At 36.2% G+C, this 25,532-nt stretch overlaps 3 protein-coding genes and 1 pseudogene across 5 annotated transcripts; 3 read left to right on the forward strand and 1 right to left on the reverse strand.

Moving 5' to 3' along the window:
• The first annotated feature begins 538 nt into the window (after window positions 1–538).
• Window positions 539–6,506, forward strand: LOC110695261. The gene is made up of 7 exons (XM_021872509.1): window positions 539–990; window positions 1,080–1,147; window positions 1,687–2,432; window positions 2,733–2,862; window positions 3,360–3,691; window positions 3,773–3,903; window positions 4,433–6,506. The coding sequence occupies exons 1-6, from the start codon at window positions 681–683 to the stop codon at window positions 3,897–3,899; spliced, it is 1,713 nt and encodes a 570-aa protein (XP_021728201.1). The 5' UTR covers window positions 539–680; the 3' UTR covers window positions 3,900–3,903; window positions 4,433–6,506.
• LOC110695335 lies at window positions 4,648–6,054 on the reverse strand (annotated as a pseudogene).
• A 1,651-nt stretch (window positions 6,507–8,157) lies between the features above and the next one.
• LOC110695262 (KH domain-containing protein HEN4-like) lies at window positions 8,158–14,948 on the forward strand. Of its 3 annotated transcripts, none has more exons than XM_021872512.1 (7): window positions 8,158–9,008; window positions 9,921–10,262; window positions 10,952–11,191; window positions 11,945–12,178; window positions 12,264–12,346; window positions 13,803–13,914; window positions 14,500–14,948. In XM_021872512.1, exons 1-7 carry the CDS (start codon window positions 8,493–8,495, stop codon window positions 14,566–14,568), a joined length of 1,596 nt encoding a protein of 531 aa, XP_021728204.1. In that variant the 5' UTR covers window positions 8,158–8,492; the 3' UTR covers window positions 14,569–14,948. The 3 variants fall into 3 exon arrangements, with proteins under 3 accessions (XP_021728204.1, XP_021728205.1, XP_021728202.1); XM_021872510.1 differs by having other exon boundaries at window positions 8,159–9,008; window positions 14,493–14,948; XM_021872513.1 differs by lacking the exons at window positions 13,803–13,914; window positions 14,500–14,948 and adding an exon at window positions 12,953–13,447.
• Window positions 14,949–16,246: 1,298 nt separating this feature from the next.
• On the forward strand, window positions 16,247–23,220 carry LOC110695337 (KH domain-containing protein HEN4-like). Its single transcript, XM_021872589.1, has 10 exons — window positions 16,247–16,310; window positions 17,110–17,753; window positions 18,863–19,228; window positions 19,372–19,403; window positions 19,788–20,028; window positions 20,212–20,442; window positions 20,539–20,618; window positions 21,646–21,689; window positions 21,900–22,027; window positions 22,706–23,220. The coding sequence occupies exons 1-10, from the start codon at window positions 16,247–16,249 to the stop codon at window positions 22,853–22,855; spliced, it is 1,980 nt and encodes a 659-aa protein (XP_021728281.1). The 3' UTR covers window positions 22,856–23,220.
• Window positions 23,221–25,532: the final 2,312 nt, after the last annotated feature.

Below are 25,532 nucleotides of genomic sequence, written 5' to 3' on the forward strand. Positions count from 1 at the left end.
CACCGAAATCAACCCCTGACCCAAACCCACACTCGAAACCACCACAACTACATACCCCCGAAACTCCACTGAAAACCACTATAAACCCCCCAATACTCCACCGAAAACCGCCATACACCCCCGAAACTCCACCGAAAACCCCCTCTAACCGCTCTTGAAGGATTTTTTTTTTAAAATTTTTTTTTATTGAAAATCAGGGTGGTTTTAGGGGGAGCTGGGTCGGTTGCTGTTGGGAGGGGGTGGAAATAGGTGTTCCGGCGGTAGAAATGGGAGTTCCGACGGTGGAGATGAGGAGGAGCCGAGGAGGGGCTGCCGGAGGTTGGGGGGTTAGGTGGTCGTTGGGGATAAAAAAAAAAAGGTTTTTTTTTGACCAATTATCTACTGTCACGTGTCACTTAAATTAAAAAAAAAAGTTTACCCAATGTACAGGTTATCGGTTATAAGGGACCAATAGATGAAAATCCACTGTAAAAGTGGGATTATTAAATAATAGTAAACTGACTAAATGTGGGGTTATAAGAACCAATTTTTCAAAATAAAAAATAACTTTCAACAAATTCTGATTTTCTCCGCTCTCCATTGACTGTAGTCTTTGTAAGCTGTAACCAGTGAACAATAACTAAATCAGAAGACAAAGAGAAGAAGAAAGGAGAAAGAAGAAAGAAGAAAGAAGAGAGAGAATGTCAATTCTGGGCGACGATGGAAAAGGCTACGATCTAGCAAGAAAGCTTGAAAGCTCCGGGATATGGCGGACATGGCTTGGCGATTCACTCTACTCAACTTTCATCCACTTTCTCTCTTCTCCTTCTTCTTGGGATGCTTTCATGGCTTCCGATGACTCTAAGTCCAAGTCTAGGTCTCACATCCAACTTCAGCTTCGTGTTCGCGCTCTTCTCTTTGATAAAGCCGCTTTCTCTCTCTTCCTTCCTTCCAATGTTTCTCTTCCTTCTTCTTCTTCGTCTTCTCTTGTTTCTCTTCTCAATCCCAATTGTAAGTTTTTATTTAATCCCCCCAATTTTGACCTAATTTGTTTGATTGAATTGGAGTTGATTTTTGATTTTTTTTTTAATTTATGGAAGATTTGCAATTGCATGCTGATGATGTTTATTTCACCCTGGAGGATGGTGTTCCTCAGCGAGATTCTAAGGTTTGTGTTATTTGTTCAGATTGATTTCTTCGAATTGGAATTGTTGATCAGCTGAACTGGATTTGATTGTGATTAAACAATAGTTTTAGTGAATTTGTATATGTTTAGGGTTTCAAGTAATAATGCTGATAATTCTTTGATTAATTTGTATGAATTGACTAGGGTTTATATTGATTTTAATAAATTCATGTGTATATGAGATATGATTTGGGGGTTTTGTTGGAATTATATAAATGTGGCTGCTAATTTCCTTTTAGGGGTAAAAGTTTGCATCTTTCTCTGTGGCTGCTAATATCCTTTTAGGGTGAAAAGTTTTGCATTTTCTTTTGTTCCGTTCTTGCGAATCGCGATAACAAATTCATAGAATTTTTGAAGTCTTCCATTCCTAGGGTTTTTAGTTTTGTAGCATGCCATATCCAGTGACAAGGTTAATACATTTTTTATGAAGCAATTCAAGTTGAGCTTACAATGGTCAGTTTAATAGGGGTGATCACTCTTTCATTGACGTATGTAAGTACTCTTTACTGTGATCTGTGTAGGTTCAACCCCAGAGATTCAGACAGGAAGATTTTCCGGACACTTGGTATCATCAATTTATTGAGAATTACAGGATGAGCAAGCCATACACTCTATCATTTCCGAATCAAGAACTTGAGAGACGTAATCCCAGTGAAATGTCTAATTACCTGAAATTTACGGAAAGGCATAAGAGGAGGAGAATAGTGTTCAAGGAGGATGAAAGCAGAGGATTCGAAAATTCTGAGAATAGAATGCAACCTAATGCAATTTTGGATGAAGATATGTCTGGTAGTGACAGCACTATTTTCTTTCCAGAAACGATGTTTATGATGAATTGCATACCAGATAGTGCAGTTGCACCTAGTACATCAAGTGATGATAAGCAGAAAGTGGAATTTTTTGGTGTTCTTGATAAATTGCCTCAAGTGACAACCAAGAGTTCTATTATGCTTGAAAGGCTTGGTATCAGGCCTGAGTATCTAGAACAGGGGTCTGGTCAAGCCCGTACAAAAGTTCGTTCGGATGGCAGCAGAAGACAGTTGGGTCATGAACAAGCAATGCAGATATCTAAGAGGGCGGTTGCCCGTGTCCTAACAAAGGCGGGATTTGAAGGTGCCTCTGAAATTCCGGTTCGGGTCTTATCCCAGTTTCTCAGCTGCCATATTTCTAAATTAGGTAGCATATTGAAAGTCCTTGCCGATAGCTACAAAAAGCAGTGTTCAGCAATGGAACTGCTTAAAATGTTCCTCCACGTAACAGGAAATAGGTGAGCATGGGAAATATTGTGCTGAAAATATATTGTACATGTTTTAAATATGATTCTTGTTATCTCTCTGACTCTCTCTCTCTCTCTCCTTTTCCTGGACTTGAGTATACCTCCTGGCACTGTATTTCAGGATCCATTCTCTATCTCATTTTGTTGATTGCTGATAGATGTTGTGATTTCGTGTCATTATCCAAACATATGTTGATTTTATGAATTTTCCTGTAAAGATTATTTCTGCTCTGTCGCATGACCTTTGCATATTGGTATACATGTAAATGCTATTTGCCTTTTATCCTGCAGTAACCTTGGCAGTTTGGCCGAATACGTGAAGGATACTAGGAACGTTGCACAGCAAACTCCACAGCAAGTACAGGGCATGCAGTCTCAGCTTCCATCGCCACAGCAGAATACACTTCAGCTCCCCCAACAGGTATGCTTGTTTACATTTGTATTCTGTGAGGTACACCTGCTAGTTGCTTGGAAATGCCTTGTTGTGTCCATTGCCAAGTACATGGATACCAAAGAAATATTCTATTTTACCTTGTCCATGAGTATCACAGTCAAATTTGAACCTCCTCCTCCTTAGAAAAAAGAAAAGGGTAATAAGGTAGAAAAAATCTGTATAAGATGATTGTGTGGTCAGATAAAAGCTCCAAATCCTGTAATCATATTAAACTACTTAGTATTTTTAGCAAAAGGTAAATTGATTCTCTTCCCAATCATTTAAGTAAACTAACTTGTGCAGGATTCCATGTACCATATATTTTATCACCTTTATATTGCGTGTTTTATAGAATTCCAAATAAATAGGCCTTGGAGCTTAGGAAGGGCTCAATACATTGGCTCTGCTCTACCAGCATTGCACTAATTAATGTTGGGAAAACTTCGTTTGCAACTCATGGATTTAAACTATTGGTAATTGTGCAGATACCCCGACAAATAAACCCACAAATGCCTCAGATGGTTCATCCCCAGAATCTGACCTTACAGCAACAACAACACCTGGAGAGATTGCAACAGCGGACAGCGTCTTCTCCGCGTCCTATTTTGAGCATGGAGAAAGATCGTCCCATGGTTGAGGTGAAGCTGGAGAACCCACCTGAATTACCTTTGGAGAATAATTCATTTAATGCAATGAATAGACAAGCCCAACAAATTCAATGGCGGCAGCAGCAGCAAGTTTTTCAAAGGTTCATGGGATCGTCTGGCAATCAAATGAGGCAGCCAACTTCCATGCAGATACCGCAGATACCATCGCCGTAAGATATACTAGGGTTAGAGATGGATTCTGTTCTACATGAATAATTTGATAAGTTTTTGACTTTGATTCTTTCATGCAGGAGTATGAGTATTGGGACTGTTAGGGCACCACCAGTGAAGGTAGAAGGTTTCCAAGAATTGATGGGTGGGGATTCCTCATTGAAGCAAAATCAGGATGAGAATAAGCTGACTTCACCTTCAAAATAGATGGGTTAGCTTTCACAATTCTATGCATCTACATGAATTTTCTATGCATAATTATTCTCATAATCCGTTCACTACCCCAACCTGCCACAACACAATTTTTAACTGACCCTAGATGCCTGTATAAGTCTAGTATAGTTGATGACTTGTTTCTGCTAAAAAAAGGCGAGAATCTCTCTGCATTGTACCACGTGAATCCACCAATATACTTAGTATTAGCATATTACACTATCTAAATACAATTACATGCTATGAAATCTCTTTATTTATTATTTCATGAGATTATCTCGATATTGAAAATTTGGGATGATGTTAGCCTTATTGGAGCTTGGTTGAACGACAGTTACTAGCTTGTGCACTAGATTTTTGGCTACTTATTTATTGAATTAGCTGACTTCTTCACCATGAAATTTGATTTGTTGGTTGATATTTGTAATTAACAAGCACCTTTAAAAACAATGAGATAGTTGTTTGACCTAGTTAGCTGAAGTGGTTGAACACTACCTAATCAGTTATTCTGTTTCTTGCTGTGTCAGTGAAGAAGGGGATATGATGGATCCTGAATTTTGTCCTAGCAAATTGACAATTGGTAATTGCTGACCAATTTGGAGGATGCAATTATTGCATGGAACATGCTACAAGGACACAGACATCCTCCATTGGCACCTAAAGAAAAGACGAAGGATCCCAAGAAAAAAAATGTTGCTTTTGACTAGGTTATAAACATAGATATCATCTGCTTACTCAAGAATCACACGGTCTCAGGTATGGATCTGTTGTAAAGGTACTCCTCGAAATTCTTTGTATAATGTTGCTGCAAGCTTTTATCCGAAACCATTCTGCTCATTTTTTTGCCTCAGCTCTGTAGATCTTACCATGTATGCCCCCAAACACCATCTTCCGTGATTGTGCTACTGAATTTTTAGTGAATGATCCATCGTCATTGTTCCTTGGTATTTCTATGCCAACTTTTTTCTCTTCCATAACTCTTGCGTTTAATCCTTGGTCCAACACAAATGGTAGCATAACTAGTGGTCTTCCAAACTGAATTCCCTCTATTATAGAACTCCAGCCACAATGTGTCAAGAAAGCACCCACCAAGTCATGTGCCAATATTTGGCTTTGAGGTGCCCAATTTGTCCAAACCAAACCCTGAACTCTTGTTCGTTCTTCAAATCCATCCGGAAGCTCCAGTGGTTTATATGCTTGTTTCCGAAGTGCCCAGAAGAAGGGCAGCATGGACAGCTCCAATCCAAGTGCCAACTCGATGATTGTGTCTTGACTCGGAGAAAACTCCCTGCCTAGGGCTTACATAAACCACTGAATCATTTGTGTGCAAGTTCAGCCAACCCTTTATTGATTGCCAGGTATCATCATTTGCCCTTTTGCCCTCGTCCACTGAGATTGGCAACAAGCCTACAGGAATCACTGGCTTGCTGTGAAGCTTTTCTAGAAGTTGTAAATATTCATTTTCAAGCTCACTGCAGCTAAGTATGGCAAAGACATCACAGTCACGGACTGAAGATCCACTGCGGAACATATCTGAAACACCAGAAACATTTTTGTGTGTGGCACTGATGCTCTTCTTTGCTTTGTGGAACCGGTAGACAACTTTGTTGTGGAATGGAATCCACTTGAGTGGACTAGTCAGGCTTTGAGGGTTACTCCATGTTCCAGCGCCATTTTTGACCATACTTGATGATGGACCAAAAGCTGCAGAGCTCCAGCCATTCATTAAAGACAGGAAAACTTTGCGGACACCCAGTCTATCAGCAGTTGGAGGCAGCCAATAGCTTGGGAAGTCATAGATGATCCAATCAATTGGAGAAGCAGCTTCCAGAAACCTAGCCATCGGTTCATTTAGACCGTCATAGGCTTTCTTGAGTAACTCGACATCACCAAAGGGCACGTCTGAGGTTGCTTCAGCATTTTGGTGTAGCTTTTCAACTCTTGGAAATGGAAGAGGGACTAGCTCAATAAAGGGAACCAATTCCTGGGGTATATTTGGAAAGAGGCGCTCAAGATTTCGTGGAGCAGACACATAAGATATGCGATGTCCCTTTGTAGCCAAGTGCTTTGGGAGCTCTAGGAATGGTATCATGTGACCAAATGCTAGCCATGGAAACACTACTATGTGAAGCTCCTTCCTGTTATCCATGGCTCCTGCGATACTTAGAGAAAGAGGGGCAAATAACAGATTACTGAAGCAATGGGAGATCACAACTTTGTGGATAAGCTTTGCCACTGAATTTCTTTGGTATTTCTATCAAGGGACACCTGTTTAGATGAATATGCATGCAACATTTCGTAGATATATATGAATTTCTATATAGCAAGTTATGTGCAGTTCTACATCTGTATGATAAGAAATTAAGAATCTGGGAACCAAAAATCAACGTCCTGGGAATTGTTGTTTGACATCTCTGTTGCTTTTATAGCTTATCTAGTTTTATACTGCCATATGTAGTTCATATATGCTGAGAGTAGAACAAAATACAGATGTATAAGTATATATACATGTGACAGCAACAATTGAGCGCATGCATTCTGAAAAAAATTACTGTAGAATGAAAGAGTAGACAAATCTAGCCATCATTTCTTGGTCTTTTATACACTTCCACCTTAACAACATGATGGCGGTGCAATTGTGCAAGTCTTTGGTCACTACAATTACAACTGTGATTGCACTAGCTGTGTTTGCCTCTTCTCTGTGAATCTAACCTGCTTCATCTTTGAGCATGTAGGCTCAGAGACGGCTTCTATCTATTGACCTGTCTTTGCAGTCCTTTGATATTTTGATCCGGTTTTCTGCATTCATCACTCTATCCAAAAGAAACGGTAGAATAGTTAGTGGATAGTGGCCTTCTACGCTGAAACCCCTCTATAACAGGACTCCAACCATAATGAGTGACGAGCCAATTCAGGGTCAATATCTTGAATGCTGAGGAGCTTGACTTTTCCAAATCAGGCCGCAATCTCTGGTATAATACACTCGAGCATACCTAATCGGCTAATTGTAGCTGTTAAGTACATGTATAATAATGGACAAATATTTATCTCTTAATTACCTCACAATGTATAAAATTATAAAGGAATTCCAATTATAAATGTATTATAATGATGACAAATATTATCTCTTAGATGCACCTAACAAGTCAAACTTAATGGGCTAAATTCAATTTTAGGAACTTTTGAGACTAAATTTAAGGACTAGCCTTTCATCATTTTGATATGATTTTTCTTAATGGAACGTTTGGTACGAGGAATATCAATAAGGATCATACAAAGTTGAGATAATGATAAAGAAATAGTAGGTGAGAATGTGAGATAAGATCAAAAATGGAGTTTCCTCTTGTTTGATGTGAAATTGGAATTTGATTAGGATAAGTAAGAAAATTACTTAATTGCTCTTACTTATCTTTATCTTTATTCTCTGTCCTCCTTTTTCATCAAGGATGTAAAATGTCTTTTTAATAAATTTAGTATAGAAGGTAAATAGTGATTATTATTCATTAATAGAAAAAAGTATTTATACAAAACCTACAACCATATGATAGGTAACAATCTTACTAAATCTTCTTAAAAAATATACTACCATAATCATAAAATTCTAAAGATATATTCACTAAATAATATCTTAATATAAATAATCCTAAATATCTCCTCCTAAATATATTATTCTCTTATTAATATCAATATGGAAAATATATCACAACCACACACATATTTTCTAATCAGCGCGTTTTCTGTGTGACTAGCCACACTATGCGACCGACTGACACATACCAAAACATTAAACGTTGTTATCACTCCCTGACCGGCCGAGTAACCCATAATCGACCAAGTAACCCTTAATTGAGTAACCTCTAACCGACCGAGTAACCATGATCGACCGAGTAACCCTTGAGTAAGTAACCCCAGCCATACGGTGTGACTTGCTGCATATAAAACTTTGTGTTTTCCAATAGTGATTTTATCTCATATCTCTTACACTTTTACACTTGTACCACACCCTTATAATTATTTTGGAGGTATAATGTGTTCTTTTTTTAAATCCATATCCCCCTTACTTATTTTCACTCCATTCGCTTTAAATGAACAAGCGATATGAATTTTATTTTTCTGTAATTACGAGAATTTAATAGAAATTCTCAAATAACGATCTTAAAATAGCTTTGGACTTATAAAATATAACTAATATGATTTAATTCCCTAGAATCGCTATTACATATTAAGAAGTGACAAAAAGTCGTTAAAGTAACAAATGATCTAAATAGGGAAGAAAATTCGAAGATGACATTACCAAGGAATCAAAAACAGAAATTTCTATTTAAAAAAAGACTATCATTCGCAAAAAGAAGGCAAACTATCATCGGACCCTTCCACTCAATTTCCTTCAATTCCACAATGTCCCCAAACCAAATTTTGGTATCATCACAACACTCAAGGATATAATTGTCATCGCCCTCGTATTTAAACAAAGAGAGCGCACTCTCTTTCTCCTCAGTTATCACTCCCTCCACCTTCATACTCCGTAGTTCATAACTTCATACTCAAATCCCTTAGAATTATTCTGACAAATTTGAAATTTCTGTAATGTCCAACAACAAAAATTCGAAATCTAATCAAATTTACAAACCCACAATTCCTCCGGGAAACGTCGAATTCCGGCTACTATGCCCTTCACGCGTCGCCGGCGGCGTCATCGGTCACGCCGGCGGTATCATCAAGAACCTAGAAAGAGAAACCTCCGCCAAAATTCGTGTCGACGACGTCGTTTTATCGTCCTGTAAAGAGCGCCTCATCCATGTTATTGGGGGAAGTACCGTGAACCGGAAGGTGCGGGTTGCTAACCTGGAGGTACCGGTTTCGGCGGCTCAAGAGGGTTTGATTAGGGTTTTTGACCGGATGCTAGAGGTGGGTCTACCGGAGGTTGATGGTGGGAAGGTGACGTGTCAGTTACTGGTGGGACCTGGGTTGGTTGGAGCTGTAATGGGTGCTGGAGGGAAAAGGATTGAGAAGACGAGCAAGGAGTCTGGTGGGAAAATCGTCATTTTTGCTCCGAATGAGTTGGTTCTACCTTGTGCTGGGTTTAATGATGAATTGATAGAGGTAATTTTGAGTTTTTCTTTTTCAATTGCTACTATTTTTAAGCATTTTTTTTATTAATAAATTGTTTGAGGTTGAACATGTTGGTGCAATTTTTGCAAATTTGAATGTTTGAGGAGAGAATTTTGAGTTTGGGTTATTATTTTTTATGATACCTTTTGAACTCGTTGAACATTGCTGGTTCATGACCCAAAGTTTTTTGGGTTTGGACTTGACCCGATTGATTAAGGGATTTTAGAATGTCTTTTGTATGTAACTATGTATGTCCATGTTTGTTTGAGTGAGTAGTACATGAGTAGAACTTATTCGGGTTAACAAAAAGAGTTAATCAAGTGGGCATATTTGTGAACATTTGGTTGGAGTGCATGTCATGTTTGTAGTACAATATTAACAAATACTTGCTCGTTAAAGGGGACCAAATTCTCGATGTGTAGTCAGCATTACCTTTTCGTACGAATTCTGCTGTAAGTATACAATCGGTTATGATGAATATGATGATTCTTGAGTCTACCGGCTGGTTATTTGGTTTCGAATAAGATCATGTTGTGGATCACATAATATTCTTCATAACCACTATTTTTGGGTCCGGTTGGGTCGATTTTTGACAGGTTTACCTTTACTATTAAAAGCATTTATATGCTGGCCAAATAATACTGTTATAAGATGTTTGCATTAGTCGTCATACTTTTTTAAAATAAAAATCGGTTATGGTCAGAAATTCAAAAGTTATAGATTCTGGGTCTCTGACATAAATGAAGTGGTGGAGGAAGGAAACAATTTTTGTAAAGGGCACTTAATTTTTAATGAAATATGATGAATCCTTAGCTAGTTGGGTTGGGAAATGTGACAGTTAATTTTAGAGGAGATAAATATCTATAACCAGATTATATCACCTGTGAATTTTCTTCACTGTAGATTAGTGGTGGTAGCCTAGCTGTAAAGAAAGCTCTGTTAGCTATTTCAAGATATATTCAACAGAAGACTTTGCAAATCACAGAAGCTAATGGAGCATCTGCAAACCTACGTCCGAGCATGAAAATGGAGATAGGTGATGCAGCTAATAATGACATAGTGAATAAAAGAGAAGTAGCAGAAGTGGTTTTCAAATTACTTTGTACATGGGAGGCGGCTGGTGCTGTGATAGGCTTCAGAGGGAGAAGAGTGAAAGCTCTCGAGGAGGAAACTGGGGCTTCTATACTGCTTTCTGCTCCTGATGATATCAGCGTTGAGCGTGTCATCACTATTTCTGGTTTTGAGGTGTGCCTTCTTGCTTTCTTCCTTTTTGAAGGAATTTACATACAGTGAATTGAGATTTATAAATTTTCAATTATGTTTAAACCCTCTTGAGTATTTTGTGGCTTTTGATTTGTTATCTATGTAACATCAAGTCATTCCTAGTTTGATCTTGTTAATTATTTGATCTTGATTGAGTGGCATTGAGAAAATTAATGCCTCAGAACTTTGGTTTGATCAATCCCTTGTATGTTGAGTTGGTGACCACATTACACATGTTTGTGTAGCATAAATCATGAAATGAATCCTATATTCTCATCCATGTACACTCTCCCTCGCAAGTCTCATTTAAATACATAATCACCTGCAAATACAAGCTTCATCCATCTGATTCAAGCTCATACATTTACTCCCACAATCCTGAACACTAGCACATGCATGTATGCACCAATATAGGTATTTCTGCAGTAGTCAATGCCAATTAAGTTAATTTTTCCATTGCCAAGAGAAAAGATGGCGAGTATACGGGATAGTGTAGGCTATCAGGTTATTGGTTGACGTGTATCTCTTCCTATATGTTGGAGGATGTCCAAAGTGTAAATTTGAAGGTGTTTTCTGAATTTCAATGGTATAGAATTAGAGGAGAAAGTGACTGAGAACTGCTGTTTCATCTGTATTTCTCACTGATACTTTCTTCGTTTCCTCACTTATAGAACAGGAAATCAAAACATTCCTCTGCACAAAATGCTCTTGTTCGTGTATTTAATGGATTAATGTCATCAGGGGAGAATGCATCTGCCAGACTTCTGATCCAGCCCAGCCAATCTGGTCACCTAAACGTATTAAGGGATTCAATCACATCTTGTATACCGAAAGCAACTGGTGCTACGTTGCAAATTTTGGAACCGAATTACACACATGCTGGTGCTTCTACTGACGATAAAATTATACAGGTGATCTTAGAAGTGTTTACACTTCTCTGAACTATAATTATCTTTTATAAAAAAAAGTTTTCAATGTCTTTTGCATGGTCCAGCTAATATCATTTGTTCTGGTCATTGTGTTTTCATTGCTAAGATGTAAGAATACTGAAATATCTTTCATGTTCTACTAGTTTGTTTGCTTGTAAACTGTACGTGCCTATGCCACATTCCTAATCAACCTTAATGTGATGGGTATGCATTTGCATACCTGAAATATATATACATGAAAAAAAAAATCCAAGTTTATTAGGCATTTCAAACTATCAGATTTTCAATGCGACCAAACCATCGAGCACATAATATTTTATAAATTCCATGGAAACCTCACATTTTTTGGGTAGTGAGACTGTGAATATGTACTCAAGTCATTATTCCAAGGGTTTGCTAGGTATATGTTTGTCTACTAGTTGGTGCCTTGTTAGTAGTGTGTCCTTCTAGGACCGGAGAGCTACTCTCTTGTTCTGTAAGGCCCTTGTGGCTAGTCTTTCATGTGAAGATGCGATTTTTTAACCATTTATAGCCCAAACTTTTGATCTTATGGTCATCTAGTGATGCTTTCTAAAACTGTTTTCCTATGCTATCGATTGTGGTTATTCAACTTGAGCTACTTATTCCTGCTTGCCTATGTGCTTTCTGCTGTCTGCTGTTAGTTTTCTTAGGGTATCTTTTTGTTTGCTCGACTAACTAAACTCGGGGTGATGTGGTTATGGTCACTGCTTGCAGATAGATGGTGAGTATGCTAGTGTGCAAATTGCTCTATTTCAAGTCAGTTGGATGCTGAGAGAGTGTGTTTTTGATTCAATATCAGCCAAGAACAACTCACCTCTTCTTCCACATAAACTATTCAATCTGCCTCAATGTCTCAACGAAACGGCTGCTTTAACAAAGAATATGAAGGACTGTAGAGTAACTGAAAAATCTAATGGCTCCGTGCCATCTAATGCTCTACAATCTGAGGTGATTATTGACTATTTCTCGTTCATTATCCTTTACGTTTTCCATTGTCTTTGTATTCTGGATCTTAAGTGGAGCATGCTTACAGCTGTCCAGTGGACACAGCCACTCTGCTAGTATAAAACATTCAAGAGATTTAACGACAGTTACTGGTGATTCTGAACATAGCAGGTTAGTCATATATGTTGCTACATGCTAGATTAGTTGCTTTTATGACATTTGTGGTTGCATGCTTATAATAAATACAATGCTTCTATTTGTATGTGTAATTGTGTATTATCCTATAAAACCTTGGAATTTATTAATGAAAAAAGTGGTGTAGTCTATATAAATATGTGCATTAAGTTGCATGCTACTTAATACGTACTCTTTGCTCATTGATTTCACTGTAAGCAAGATGTAACACAGCACTTGAATCCTTCTGTACAACTGTAGTACTGTACTAAATCCTCTCCTATCTCTCCCTTCACTTGTCAAGAGATTGTATTAGGAATTTGGGATTTTAGGGATTATTATTCAAGGAACTGAGTGATAAGAGTCTAATCATTTTGTTACTCCCTCTCATTGTGCATTCATTTAGACCACCTTTCCTTATTTCTTGTTCCGATTCGAGAATATTATTGCATTGTAATATAAGCTTCAAAGTTATTATAGGTGTTTATCATATGGGTATTCTTCATTGAGTCACTGTTTGATGTTATAGTGAAAGACTAAAAGGCTTCTGTTTTCATGTGTGCCTTGTCTATCTGAAACACTTATTACGTGATAGATCAACAGGAATTATATACCAATAGAGATATATGATAGTAATGGCAGATGGAATAGCTGATATGCTTGGGAAAGTAGTGTTTAAAGATGCAGTAAAGGTGATTGGAGGAGGGCTGTTTGTCATGAACTCATGACTTTGAACAGCTTGATTCTAGTAAGGTGAAGGAAGGAACCAGAACCCCCTTATCCAGAATTTACTGCATCCTATTGCACCACAATATCTATCAAGGCCAAGTTGTGAACAATCACCTCCCCTCAATACTTATTTTATTTTATATTTACCTTTTTCATATCCCTATTGGAAGTTTTCTGGAAGTATACATGTATTTATTCCCCTTCCCTCCTTGTATGGAATGTTAGATCTCTTAGAAGGGATCTCGGATTATCCTTCTTTTTGGTATGACTTTTACATACTCATTAATTCGGTTGTACTCTGGATAAGGGTTCACTCCCCACATCCCATATTTATGGTGATTGACTGTGATATCCTTTGTGATGATCTAATTATCCCGGACATCAATATTTGTTTTCAGTTTTCTAATTGTAACATGCTTAAGATCTTTCTGCATAGCCTTTTTCTTTAATAATATTTTTGAGCTATGTTACTGTTGATGATGATATTAGCTGTTTATTGTGGCATTCTAATCTTATGGAGACTGTTTTTTAGTGGGGAGTATTGCCTAAAAAAACATCATTAGATGATAACATTGTTCTGAAGAAATGTCAACTATAGTTGGCACTCAGCAGATTCATGGCTTGAAAGAGATTGTTTCTGGACAATGTGTATCAATATATGCTGTTGATGTGATCATGAAAGGAGCCTTTCTCTGTTTGTTTATGTATTTGGCTGATTGTGCAGTATCAACAGATCTGTTATTGTGACAAATTCGAAGATGGAGATATCTGTTCGTGCAGATGTATTTAGTTCTGTTTTTGGAGATGATGGCAGTAATTTATCTCGTTTACGAACGGTAATAATCGTCCTATTCTTAATTCTTTTTCAAAATAAGAATTGGCAGTAAGAAGACAATTGTGGTCTAATGTAAATGGAATCCTTAGCTCACTGCATGATTGTTTGGTGCTTCATTTCACATGGTGCTGAATGAAATATGCGTTCCAAAAATTTAAGCAACCTATTATTGACAAAAAAAATAATCCCATTTGAACTCTGAAAACTAGATGCTCGAACTCCTAGTCTCCATTGGCTATCACTATCTATTCATCATTTGTGCGTGATAGTTGATAGAGATTAATTTTTCATGATGGGATACGCACAAGCTGCTTATGTCAGACCCTGATCCCGCCTAGGTGAAAGTGGAATCCTCCCGGAATGTGGGTAATAAATTGCTTTGCTTTGTGGTTTTGTTAGTTGTGAAATTAGTCATCTTACCCTTGTAATCTCCCATAAGATGTGAAAATTGAAGGTGAACTCAGTTTTGTGACTTGGTTTCCTGTTGGCCATGGGTTATTTGGTTGAAAAAAATAGGCTCCCTTCATAACAACTGCTGAACAATATTGAGTACTGATATCTTACATGTCGTTGGCTCAGATTTCAGGAGCAAAAGTTGAAGTGCAGGATCATTGCCTGGCGAGTGATCGGAAGGTTTATTATGGCTGCTCGATGACTGTCAAAGGCTCTTGCTATCACGTCTGTGCAGATAACTGCTGAACTCTGTAAATAAGATAGGAGTGAATATTCTTTTGGTAAACGTGTCAATGTAGAAAGCCAGGATATTTTCCACTTGAGGGAGCCAATACAGAGGAGTAGAGAGTATTTCATGTATATCATTGCAAAATTACAAATAGACAGGGGGTTGCCTCTTTAGTTAATGGCTTTAATATTAGCTTTAGAAATGCTACTCTTACCACTCAACCAGTGTTCAATTGTGTAGGCTTGTAGCTAATGCTAGCTGGTGAAACTAGTTTGTAACCTTATTCACTACTCTCTTCGTCTCAAGTTATTAGCTTCACTATTGGCATAATTTTCGATAGAAATAGCATTAAATATATTTTGTCTAATTATCACTTTAGTATATTTTCGATAATACAGTAAATATTATGATGCATCATTAAATAATAACCATTAAAGTAAGAGGAATATGTACAAGTTTATAATATTTATTAATTTACCTTATAAAACTATTAAGAACATATTTAAAAAAAAAAAAAAAAAAAGCGAGCCAAACAATCTTATAGTATAATTAAAGAGTTATTTTTTCAACTTTTATTCACAACACTCCAAATTCCCATCCCTGCAATTCTAGCCCTTCTTTTTATTTTATTTTTCTTTTTTTAAAAAATTACCAATAACCACCATTTTTACTTATAATTACCCATATCACTCAATTTAAATCTAACCCTTTTATTTTATTTTTATTTTAAAAATAATCAATAGGACCCTTTTTACCCATAACTACCCATATCACTCAATTAAAAAAATAATCAATAACCACCCATTAATAACTTTCACTTCCTACCTCTTTTTTTTTTTTTTTTTTTTCAAAACATACATATAATAACATGTGCACGGGTATACTCTAGTTTTTATAAAGTTAAAGATATAAAATACATTTTGGGAAAAATTTATTTATGGCCACCGAATGCACAGGTAGTCAGGTAGTACTAATCTAGTCTATTTTATTATTAAAAAGCTTTATTTTTTTTATTTTTCAACTTTTACCCATAGCACTCAAACTCTATCCTTACAATTATAGCCAATTAATTTTCATTTTGTTTAAAAAACTACCAATAATTACAAATTTTACTCTTTATATAAAAAACTTACCTATTCTATTTCATTAGCCAATAAATATATTCCATCCATTGGATGGGTAAACATACAGAGTGATACAGTAACTTTTTCATATAAAAAAAAAAAAAAAAAAAAACCAATCGATGCATACGATTAATATAATCCGTACAGCCGTACTTTGACACGAGTATGCTCTAGTGAGAATAAAGGAGAAGAAGCATTCGGTGGCTGGGTGAAAGAAGAAAGAGGGATGAGACACGGGTACGCGAGGGAGAAGAGGCAAGAAAGAAAAAGAAAAAGAAAAAGAAAAAGAATAAGGAAAAATGATATAAATACAACATAGAGTATTTCGGTCTTTTTAACATTCGTACAAATACACATACATCCAACTATAAATATGTATATGAAAATTTATAAACACACATATTAGACAACTTTAATAATAATACAAAATCGAAAAGTAATTTCTCAAATAACAGTTTTAATAATAACATTTTTTTTCCCCTAGCTTAATATTTAAATTAACTCTAAAACTTGCTTTATAATAAGGGATGGTGCTAAAGCGTGTGACCTATACCAGGCCATCGGGGCAAGAGCCAAATTCTGGGCGCAACAGTAAACCGTCGAAAATATATACAACATTAGATACCTGCTTACCTGTTTTGTGATAACATTGACGTGTACATTTGACTGATACTCCATGTGAATGTTATTAGATACTAAGATAATCTATAATTACGTATACCCACCGTTTCTTTTCTAATATTGTTACATTTTGAGTTTGGTGGCCAACTTTAAAAACTTTGACAATCAAGTATCATGCTCTAGTGATTAAAAATTAAAAGAAGCATTCATTATGGAGTATGTAGAAAGCATAAACACATCATCATTCCTGATAACACGCGTTCTCTCACCTCCTGCAGAATCGACTCAAATTTGTTTTTCATAAAAATTCACGGCACAATACTTGTTGCCTATTTAAATGAATAAAAAGAGAACATTCCAACTATTTTTAGCAATGAAAAAAACTCAAGTTTACTCTTTGTACACGTTTGTTTGTGAAATTTCAAGCAAAATACGTATAAATCTAAATTTTATTGTAAAACGTTTTTTTTTAACAACACGTTATCACTCACCTTTTACAGAATCGACTCAAATTTGTTTTCCTTAACCGCTAATGCTGCAATCTATCTTTTTCAATCCGTCTTAGTAAAGATAAAAATAAAAATCAAGGAACTTATCTTGAATAAATAATCTCCTTCGGTACTTCCTACTTTTTTTTTTTTTTTTTTTTTTTGAGGAAAATAATTTCCTTTACTTTGTACTCCTAGTAAGACAAACTAACCTAAAATCACTACTCACACTTCCCGCGCAATTTAAGCTTGTTCTTAATTTTTGCTGATCACCTTTTCAGTCTTCCTGACATACGCTTCCTTTCATTTCCTCTTCTTTCATACTCTACTCTACTCTACTCCAGTACTCCACTCTACTCACCGCAACCACCACAACCACCGCCTCCACCACCCCAATTCTGGGTTTCAAAACCATGAAAAAAAGCAGAAAAAACCCACCGGAAAATCCGGGAACAACACCCGTAAACCCCACCTTAAACCACCTCAAGGACACGTGGCATTCCGCCTACTTTCTCCCATACAAGCCGGCAGCGCCGTCATTGGGCACGGCAGTGCCATGTCCCAGAAGATTACACGTGAAACTGGTCTCTCCTTACTTCACGTGGAAGACCCACTTTCTGGGTGCGACGAGCGTATTGTCAACATCGTCGGACCCAGAAACTTGGATAAGACACTAATTTTGAGGGATGGTAATGGTAGTGGAAGAGAGAGAAAATTCGAGGTTTCGTCGGCGCAATTGGCGGTGTTTAGGGTTTGGGAGATTCTTGAAGAGAATACGGCGGAGGGTTACCGGTGTTGCCGGTTGTTGACGGTGAAGGGAGAAGAGAAGATTAAGTCGTTGGTTGGAATTGTGGGTGTAACTATTAGGGTATTGCCTTTGGATGAGCATCCTCTTTGTGCTGATATTTCTGATGATTTGATTCAGGTTTATGTTTTTCAACTTTTTGTTTTGTTTGATTTTTTAATTTGAATTGGAATTAGTGAGATTAGGAATAATATTATAATCCATGATTAGCATTGCTGTGATCCACGCCTGAATTTTAGTTGATTTAGTTCGTTAAATTTCGATTATTGTTGAATTCTGGTTCATGTAGCCGACTCTATCGCTAGGATTAAGAATTTGAGAGTGATAATGTTGTTTTTTTTAGAATGATTTATGTTATCAAGGTATAATTAATCTGATTAGCCGAGTTTATTTTTGAAATTGGGAAGTGGGGACTTGGATGTTGGTCCCAAATTCCCACTTAATTATGTAGAGTAGTAAAAATTACAAGATTTGATATTCCAAAAATAGGTCAAAATTATGAAAAAGTCAACACGTGTCAATTATTATGGAACGGAAGGAGTAATTAGAATTTGCAATGAGGTGTGATACTAATTTCAGATTTTTTCAAAGAAATGTGATTATAATTTGAACAATTTATAAAATGATTGTAGAGTTTATTCTAGTTGCAGTGCATCATGTTGATTAGGTTTTGGGTTATTTATTTGAACAAATATGTATAATAATGGTTGTAGTAGATGATATGTGTAAACTCATACGAAGTATATTGGCAACATTGCTTTGTTGTCAAACATATAGCAAACCATTTTGGGAAATGTTAAATAGAGTGCTATTTATTCTGTTGTTGCTGTTTGAAGGGGAGAAAACAATTGTTTTCAGCTCACAAAAGTCAATAGTCTCACAACCATTGCATTCAGACTTCAGTTAGGGACAGAAAATGCTGGCCCATATCAACCTTTAATGGTATCAACATGTCATCTTTGGACCTTCATGGCTAAATAGTTTTGACCATACTTCCATTGTAGTTGAGAAGAGAATTACCAATATTCTAAATGCTTCAAATTTTACCCCAAACCTTGATATGCTTGAGAAACCTCACTTTTATTGATTTTTTTTCTTCTTATTTTTATTTTTGTAAAATGTGGTGAACTCATGTCAATGTGACTGAGCATGTTTTTTGTTGTGTCCATAAGATCTGGTTATAAGTTCTTTTTTTTGACTGATTCTTCAGATGCACTTCTGTGTTACAGATTACAGGTGATTCCCTGGCAGTAAGAAAGGCGCTGCTTGCTGTTACATATTGTCTTCAAGGAAACAGTTCAAGAGCTATAAGTCAATTTCGTGGTTCAGTTTCCGATGGGGTATCACATGATCTGCATGCACAGAAACATCTAAGCATTGATACAGATGCTGGAGATAGGGGTCTAAGTTGTGTGGCTGCAGGGACCAAAGAAGTGGCTTTCAGGCTGCTTTGCCCCACTTATGCGGCTGATGGTTTGATTGAATGGGGAGGGAGCATAATGAAAGCCTTAAAAAGGGAAACAGGAACTCGTATAGAAGTGATAGACCCAGTAGTGGGTAGTGATGAGTGTGTTATCATGGTGTCTGCTATGGAGGTTTGTTAGTAACATTTTTGATATATATTCTGGTTCCTTCTTGTCCCTTTTAAGTTTTGCATGGTTTTATTATATATACTTCTATTCTAGATTTTTAACACTTTAGAATTTGATATTCTAGTTGCTCTTTTTTATCATTTCAGCACCTTGTTGTTTCAATATGCCGAAATGATAGGTTGTTCTTGGATTACGTTTAGATAAATACCCTACTTGCATTTCAAAATATACAAGTAAAATGATTAATGTATTTTAGAGTTCCTTCTTTCATCAAGTCTTGTAGAAATGTAAAATTTGCAAGTAAAGGGTGTGATGATATTGAGGTAAATCCATCCACAGAGTGTAAATTGCCAAAACTGGGATTTTTTTTTTTTAATTTTCAAATTCTCTTATCTTTGCTTCTGCTGTTGTTGTATTATTAGTGTTATTATTAGTTTTTAGTTTAGGCCTAAGTAAGTTTACAAGCTATGCATATTCAGCCTTGTGTTTTTGGTAAGAGACTTGTGTGAGCTTGATCTCTGATAAGCTTCTTGTCTTATGCATGGTGGCTTGTCAATTTTAGAACAAGGAATGTCAGTATTCCCCAGCCCAAGAAGCCACTCCGTGTTTTTACAAGATCAGTGGAAGCTGCCTCAGGATCTGGGCATGTAGGTCAGAATAGAGGAGACTCTGTGACTGCAAAACTCCTGATTCCATGTAGTCAAGTAAACATGTTGGATATGGAAGATACTGCTGGTGCTGAAGTGCAGATATTAGACAGTCATTGTACTTCTGCTGCTTTGGTGGGTAAGAAAATTATACAGGTATGATTATCTATCTGTGAAGGATGATGCCTATGCTGCGTCATCAGTTTCTTCTGTTGATTTCAATAATTAAGGCATTTATATTACGCTTTCAAAGTGTATAGACCATGATATATGCGCTGGATATGCCTTGTCGACATATTTAATTCCCATTTAAAGGTTGAACGCAATACCTTCTTGTAGATAGTTGGCGAGTTTTCTGATGTGCATACTTGTCTGCTTCAAGTCACATGGACACTGAGGGAAAGCATATTTTCCAGCAGAGCGATATTTACACCTCTTCTACCACACATGCTTTACGATGTTTATGGTCGGCCTCCTCATGTCCAGGCAACCACTACCTTGTCAAATGAAGATAAGCGTGCGATTTCTTATGATACAGACATTTCATCACCCACAGTTCAGTCATCTGAGGTAAAATCTCATTAGTCAATACTACGTAGTATTAGATTTGTCATCTATCATTAGGTTGTAGTTAAACTTGAGTATTTAGGTGGTTGTTGATCGCAGTGTTCATTTGGACATTCTCAGGCTACATTTAAGAAAAATCGAGGTGATTTTATGGCATCTTGCAGCACAGAACTTGTCAGGTCAGTACTATATGGACCTCATCAATGTAGCTCTTTCATGTTTCATCACTAGTGTTAAGGGCAGTTGAGAGACCTTGGAATGGTAAGGAAATTAATATCTTCCCTTTTCATTCTGAGTGTTTTGGTATAGTTTCTTCTTGTTTTCTTTCTTTTATTTTTTTATTTTTATTTTTTTATGTTTATTTTTTTTTTATTATAATTACCGCATATTTTGTTTCACTTGCTTCCCTCATTCCTAAGGACTATTTAGTCTGTATGCTGTTGCACCCTTGTACAGTCTCTGGTTACAGCACTGCAACCATCTTCCTGCAGTTCCACCACCATTGCAATTTTCACATCTAGCACCACCACCTCACCCTTCCTCCACCCATACCATCATCTGCATCCTCTCCATTTCAGCCCACACTCCTCACTGATCGCCATCTTCTTCCCTACCACCACCACTGTCTAACCCCCTACACTACCAAAAACAGTCACTCCAACCCAGCTTTCCCTTTACACCCCCATACCTATCAATTGTATTACTCATTAATAAAAACCATGGTGACCATCATCTCTCATCCATTCCAGACAGTAAGCAAAACACCACCTCAAGGAAGAATATGAGATCTGTAAGGGAAATAAAAGTTTTACCGGCTAACTACTGTCCTCCTAAACACTTAGTATCTGATTTACTGTTGGTATAAATCAAGTTTGTGGCATAAGGAGGCCAAACTTGCTATGATGGAGGTGGAAACTACAGGTGATGGAGGATGAGGGTTATTGTAGTGAAGAGAAAGATAATGGTGGTGGCATATATGAAAGAGAGCAGTGGCAGAGGAATAATTTTTTTGTATCTGATATGATTTGATCTTTGTGTGTAACGGCAACAATATTGCTACTGTGCAAGTGAGTCAATTAGATCTTTGTATTCTTGATTGACGCCTTACTTTACTTAAGTGACTATAAGAGTTGTACTAATTGCTGTAATATTGACAATGTGGTCTACATTTGCATGAATGATGATTTGATGTTAATTGCTTGGCAGCAACTGCTTGAAGTGGGCTTTTGATGATTTGATGTTAATTGCTGGTATCTTCTGAAGGAAGAAATTGTGATTGTGTTGGTTTATCTGTTAATGATGTGATATTCATAATGTAAACAGCCATATTGGATATTTTCAAACTACTATTGTATTATTTTGATTGTATCTTTGCGTTTAAATTAGCGGCAAGAGTATGAAAATTGCAAGTATATTGAGCAAAAAATTTGTTTGACTCAATTTCCTTTTTAATGCTTGAGCTAACTGCTTGTGCAGTGGGGATGAGTGTTCTGTCATCAGAAATACGGAAGTTGAAATTGTGGTTCCTGCTCATGTATTTGGTCTTGTGTATGGTGAAGGTGGTGTTAATCTGTCTCGTCTGAAACAGGTAATCAGCCTTTCTAGACTCTTACTTCTCATTGGGGGGTGTGGGGTGGAAGTTGGGAAGGGTGATTTAAACAGAATAGTATCTTGAAGTGATTAGCTTGGATGCTGTATTTCTGCATTATGCATTTTGCTTTATGTCAAAAGATAGCTGCTTGGAGTCTAAACTTTATATGTGAAAAGACTCACTATCGCAAAGATTTCTGGTCACTACCTCTTCGTATCTACACTTTTTAGTGCTTTTTGAATATGTACCTTCTTAAAAATCTTGTTTTAAAATCCTTTTGATGACTTGTGCTTTCTGATCCTTTCTGACATCTGGTACCCAAGATCACTTAAGGTCTGGGATCTACAATTCTACATGAATGTATCTGAATCCATCTGCTTGTCTTCTTCCAGGAGAACCTAATGTTTTAAGCTGTAAATTGGCATTTTTTTTTTGGTGGGGGGACAAATTGGCACTATTATAGTGACATGCATTAGTTTCACATAATTAGCTCTCAACTGCATCACTGCTGTGCTTTTCCTTTTGTCTTCCCACGAAAATGTTCATAATTACTTCTATTATATGTTCTGCTTTTATTACGTAGGCGTAGTAGTGTAGTTCTACATTAGTGCTAAGCTGATGCTTATTTGCCTTGATCAGAAATTATCATATTGACCTAATTGTAATTCGAACCAGATTTCAGGTGCAACTGTCATTGTTCATGATCCTTCTCCTGGAACCGATGGTAAGGTTATCATATGCGGGACCCCTAATCAAACCCTGGCAGCAAAGAGCATGCTTTATGGCTTTATAATGAGCAACCGTGATTGTGTGATCATTAAGTAAAAGGCCTTTCATGCTTGTTACAAAATCTACAATATTTTGTGTATGTAATGTGGATGGCTCCTGTATATGTTAGCAGCAAAGTGATTCGGAAGTTGCAAGTCAAATTTTCATAAGTGGGAATGGGATGCTTGCTTAAACAACCAGGGGTGGTTAGTACATCATGATCTCTGGGTGAAAGTAATGTAAAATTTGGTTAGTTAGGAATGAATGTAAGAATATTGATATTAGGAAACACATTTTATAGTTTCGAATTCTCATGTAACTATGAAGTATCTATAGGTCCTATTGCATTTTAGGTTTTCATTGTTTGACATTATTTATTCTTTTCTCGTGTCAATATTGATATGAGCATCAATACAAGTTTGAACAACAAATCAAAGATTTATGAACTACACAGCTATGCGGTTCCATTTGTGAAATCACTATTCTATATTACGGGTACATGACATGCAATATAATTCGTATTTTAAATGAATTGATTCTTTGGGGTTTTGGGAATGGCTCTTTGTGAGAAGTGCTACGGAGTATAAATATTAATGTTTTTAAAATAGAGATAAGTAAATAACATTTTACATTTTACATGATATATATATATATATATATATATATATATAAAAAACAATGTTTCAAGATAGTTTATCAGTTTATGACAGAGTACATAGAGTATTAGGATTTTTTTTTTTTTTAGGTTTTAATATTCTCCTTTTATGTTTTTTACCTTATTATCATTTTTTTTTACCATCAATAAAAAAGAATTGATTCTCATCATTCGCTTTATCATTTTTTTTTACCATCAATAAAAAAGAATTGATTCTCATCATTCGCTTTTGAAGCTCTTTTTTTAAAAAAAAAAATAATAAATTATGTATTATATAAAACAAAGATTATATCAACCCTAACTAAAAAAAAAAAAACCCTAAATACTTCATCTGTTGACAAATTTAAAAGATTTCACATGAATATGTTTTTCTTATATATTATTCACGAAAGAGGATCAAAAGAGGAAAATGGTGAATAATATAAAAGTTAAAGCGGATCAAATAAAAAAGAACGGAGGAAGTATAAGTAAAATCAAAATCATAACAAGTTTCAAAATTAATCGGAAATACAGTAAACAAAAATTGTTAGGTGAGCAATCTGTCGAACCTTCCAATTTTTTCCGCTACTTCCCAATTATTTAATAATCCCACAATTAATTTCCCCTGTTTTGTTCTCCTCCGACTCCTGTTTCTCCGCATATCCTCTCTCTGCCTTTTCTTCTTCTAAAGCTGATTGAATCATGGTGTTTCGAATTTTCCCCCAATCATTCACTCCAATAAATATGGTGATTTTCTTTTTGTTTAATTATCCCTCTTTCACATCTTTTTTTCCTCTGATTTCTTATTTGTTCCAATTACTGTTTCTGAATTTTGTTTAATTCCCCTGTTTCTGATTTTTGTTTAATTCCCCTGTTTCTGATTTTTTTTGAATACTAATGGCTGGATTTAGAACTGTTTCTTCCTGGGTGAGTCACTGAACCATACTAATGGCTGGATTTAAAACTCTTTGTTTAAAAAATATACTTTATTTTTTCTTTCTTGTTATTCTATTGATTCGATTTTTGAAATTCTCCTCCCAAAAAAAAACGGTGAATTGGTATCAAACAAATCTTTATTTTTCCATCTGATTTTCGAACGAATTTTCTTTCCATTTTTGAATCTCAATTTAACCAGTTTTCTATTTTATCGATTTTTCAAAATAACAAGAAACCCTAAACCCTAACCCCTAACCCCTAACCCTAAACCACCCTAAACCCTAAACCCTAAACCCTAACCCCTAACCCTAAACCACCCTAAACCCTAAAGCCTAAACCCAACCCTAACCCTAATCCTAAACCCTAAACCCTAACCCACCCTAACCCTAAACCCTAAACCCATAACCCTTAATCCCCCTAAATGCTTAACCCTTTAATCCTATTATTAAACCCCAAAGCGTAAACCCTTAATGCTTAATCCTTAACACCAATTCTAACCCTAAACTTTAAACCATAACCCTAATTCTAACTCCTAAACCTCCCCTAAATCTTAATCCTAAACCCTAAACCCTAATTGATAAATGATGGCCCTAAATCTTATGCGTAAAATGCTTACCCAATTTAAAATCCTAACCTTAAGCCTTGCATTTCTGCACTATGCCATTTACAATTATACCTCTCATTATTGCACACTTGAATGTACAATTTTACCTTTGATTTTATTTATGCAAAGTATTAAACCTAACCCTAAGCCCTTAATTTCAATTGAAATATTGTGGTGTTGGTGTCCATTGTTGAATTTTCTACCTAAAGTCATTTATAATTATATATACCTCTCATTATATTTTACATAATGGTATATCCTTTGAGAGGATCTAGGAGTCCCTCCATCTCCCCCCATGCATGTGACGGGGGTTCGAACCTCATCCCTTCCCTCTTGTGATAGGAGGGGCTCCCCGTGTACCTTACCTGTAAAAAAAATCTTGTTTACATAGGATAATATGGTCTTTTATTTTCTCTCGGGCACATTTGACATGTTTTTATTCGTAGTGTTAGACTAGTGTATCATGAGTCGCGTACGTCAATACGTGATATGATGCTGGTGGTAGAGACTAGAGACCAAGTCTCAAGGATTATTTATGTAATGGGTAATATGATAATTGA

The sequence above is a fragment of the Chenopodium quinoa genome, unplaced genomic scaffold (genome assembly GCF_001683475.1).
Source record: "Chenopodium quinoa cultivar QQ74 unplaced genomic scaffold, ASM168347v1, whole genome shotgun sequence".
Classification (NCBI taxonomy): Eukaryota; Viridiplantae; Streptophyta; class Magnoliopsida; order Caryophyllales; family Amaranthaceae; genus Chenopodium; species Chenopodium quinoa.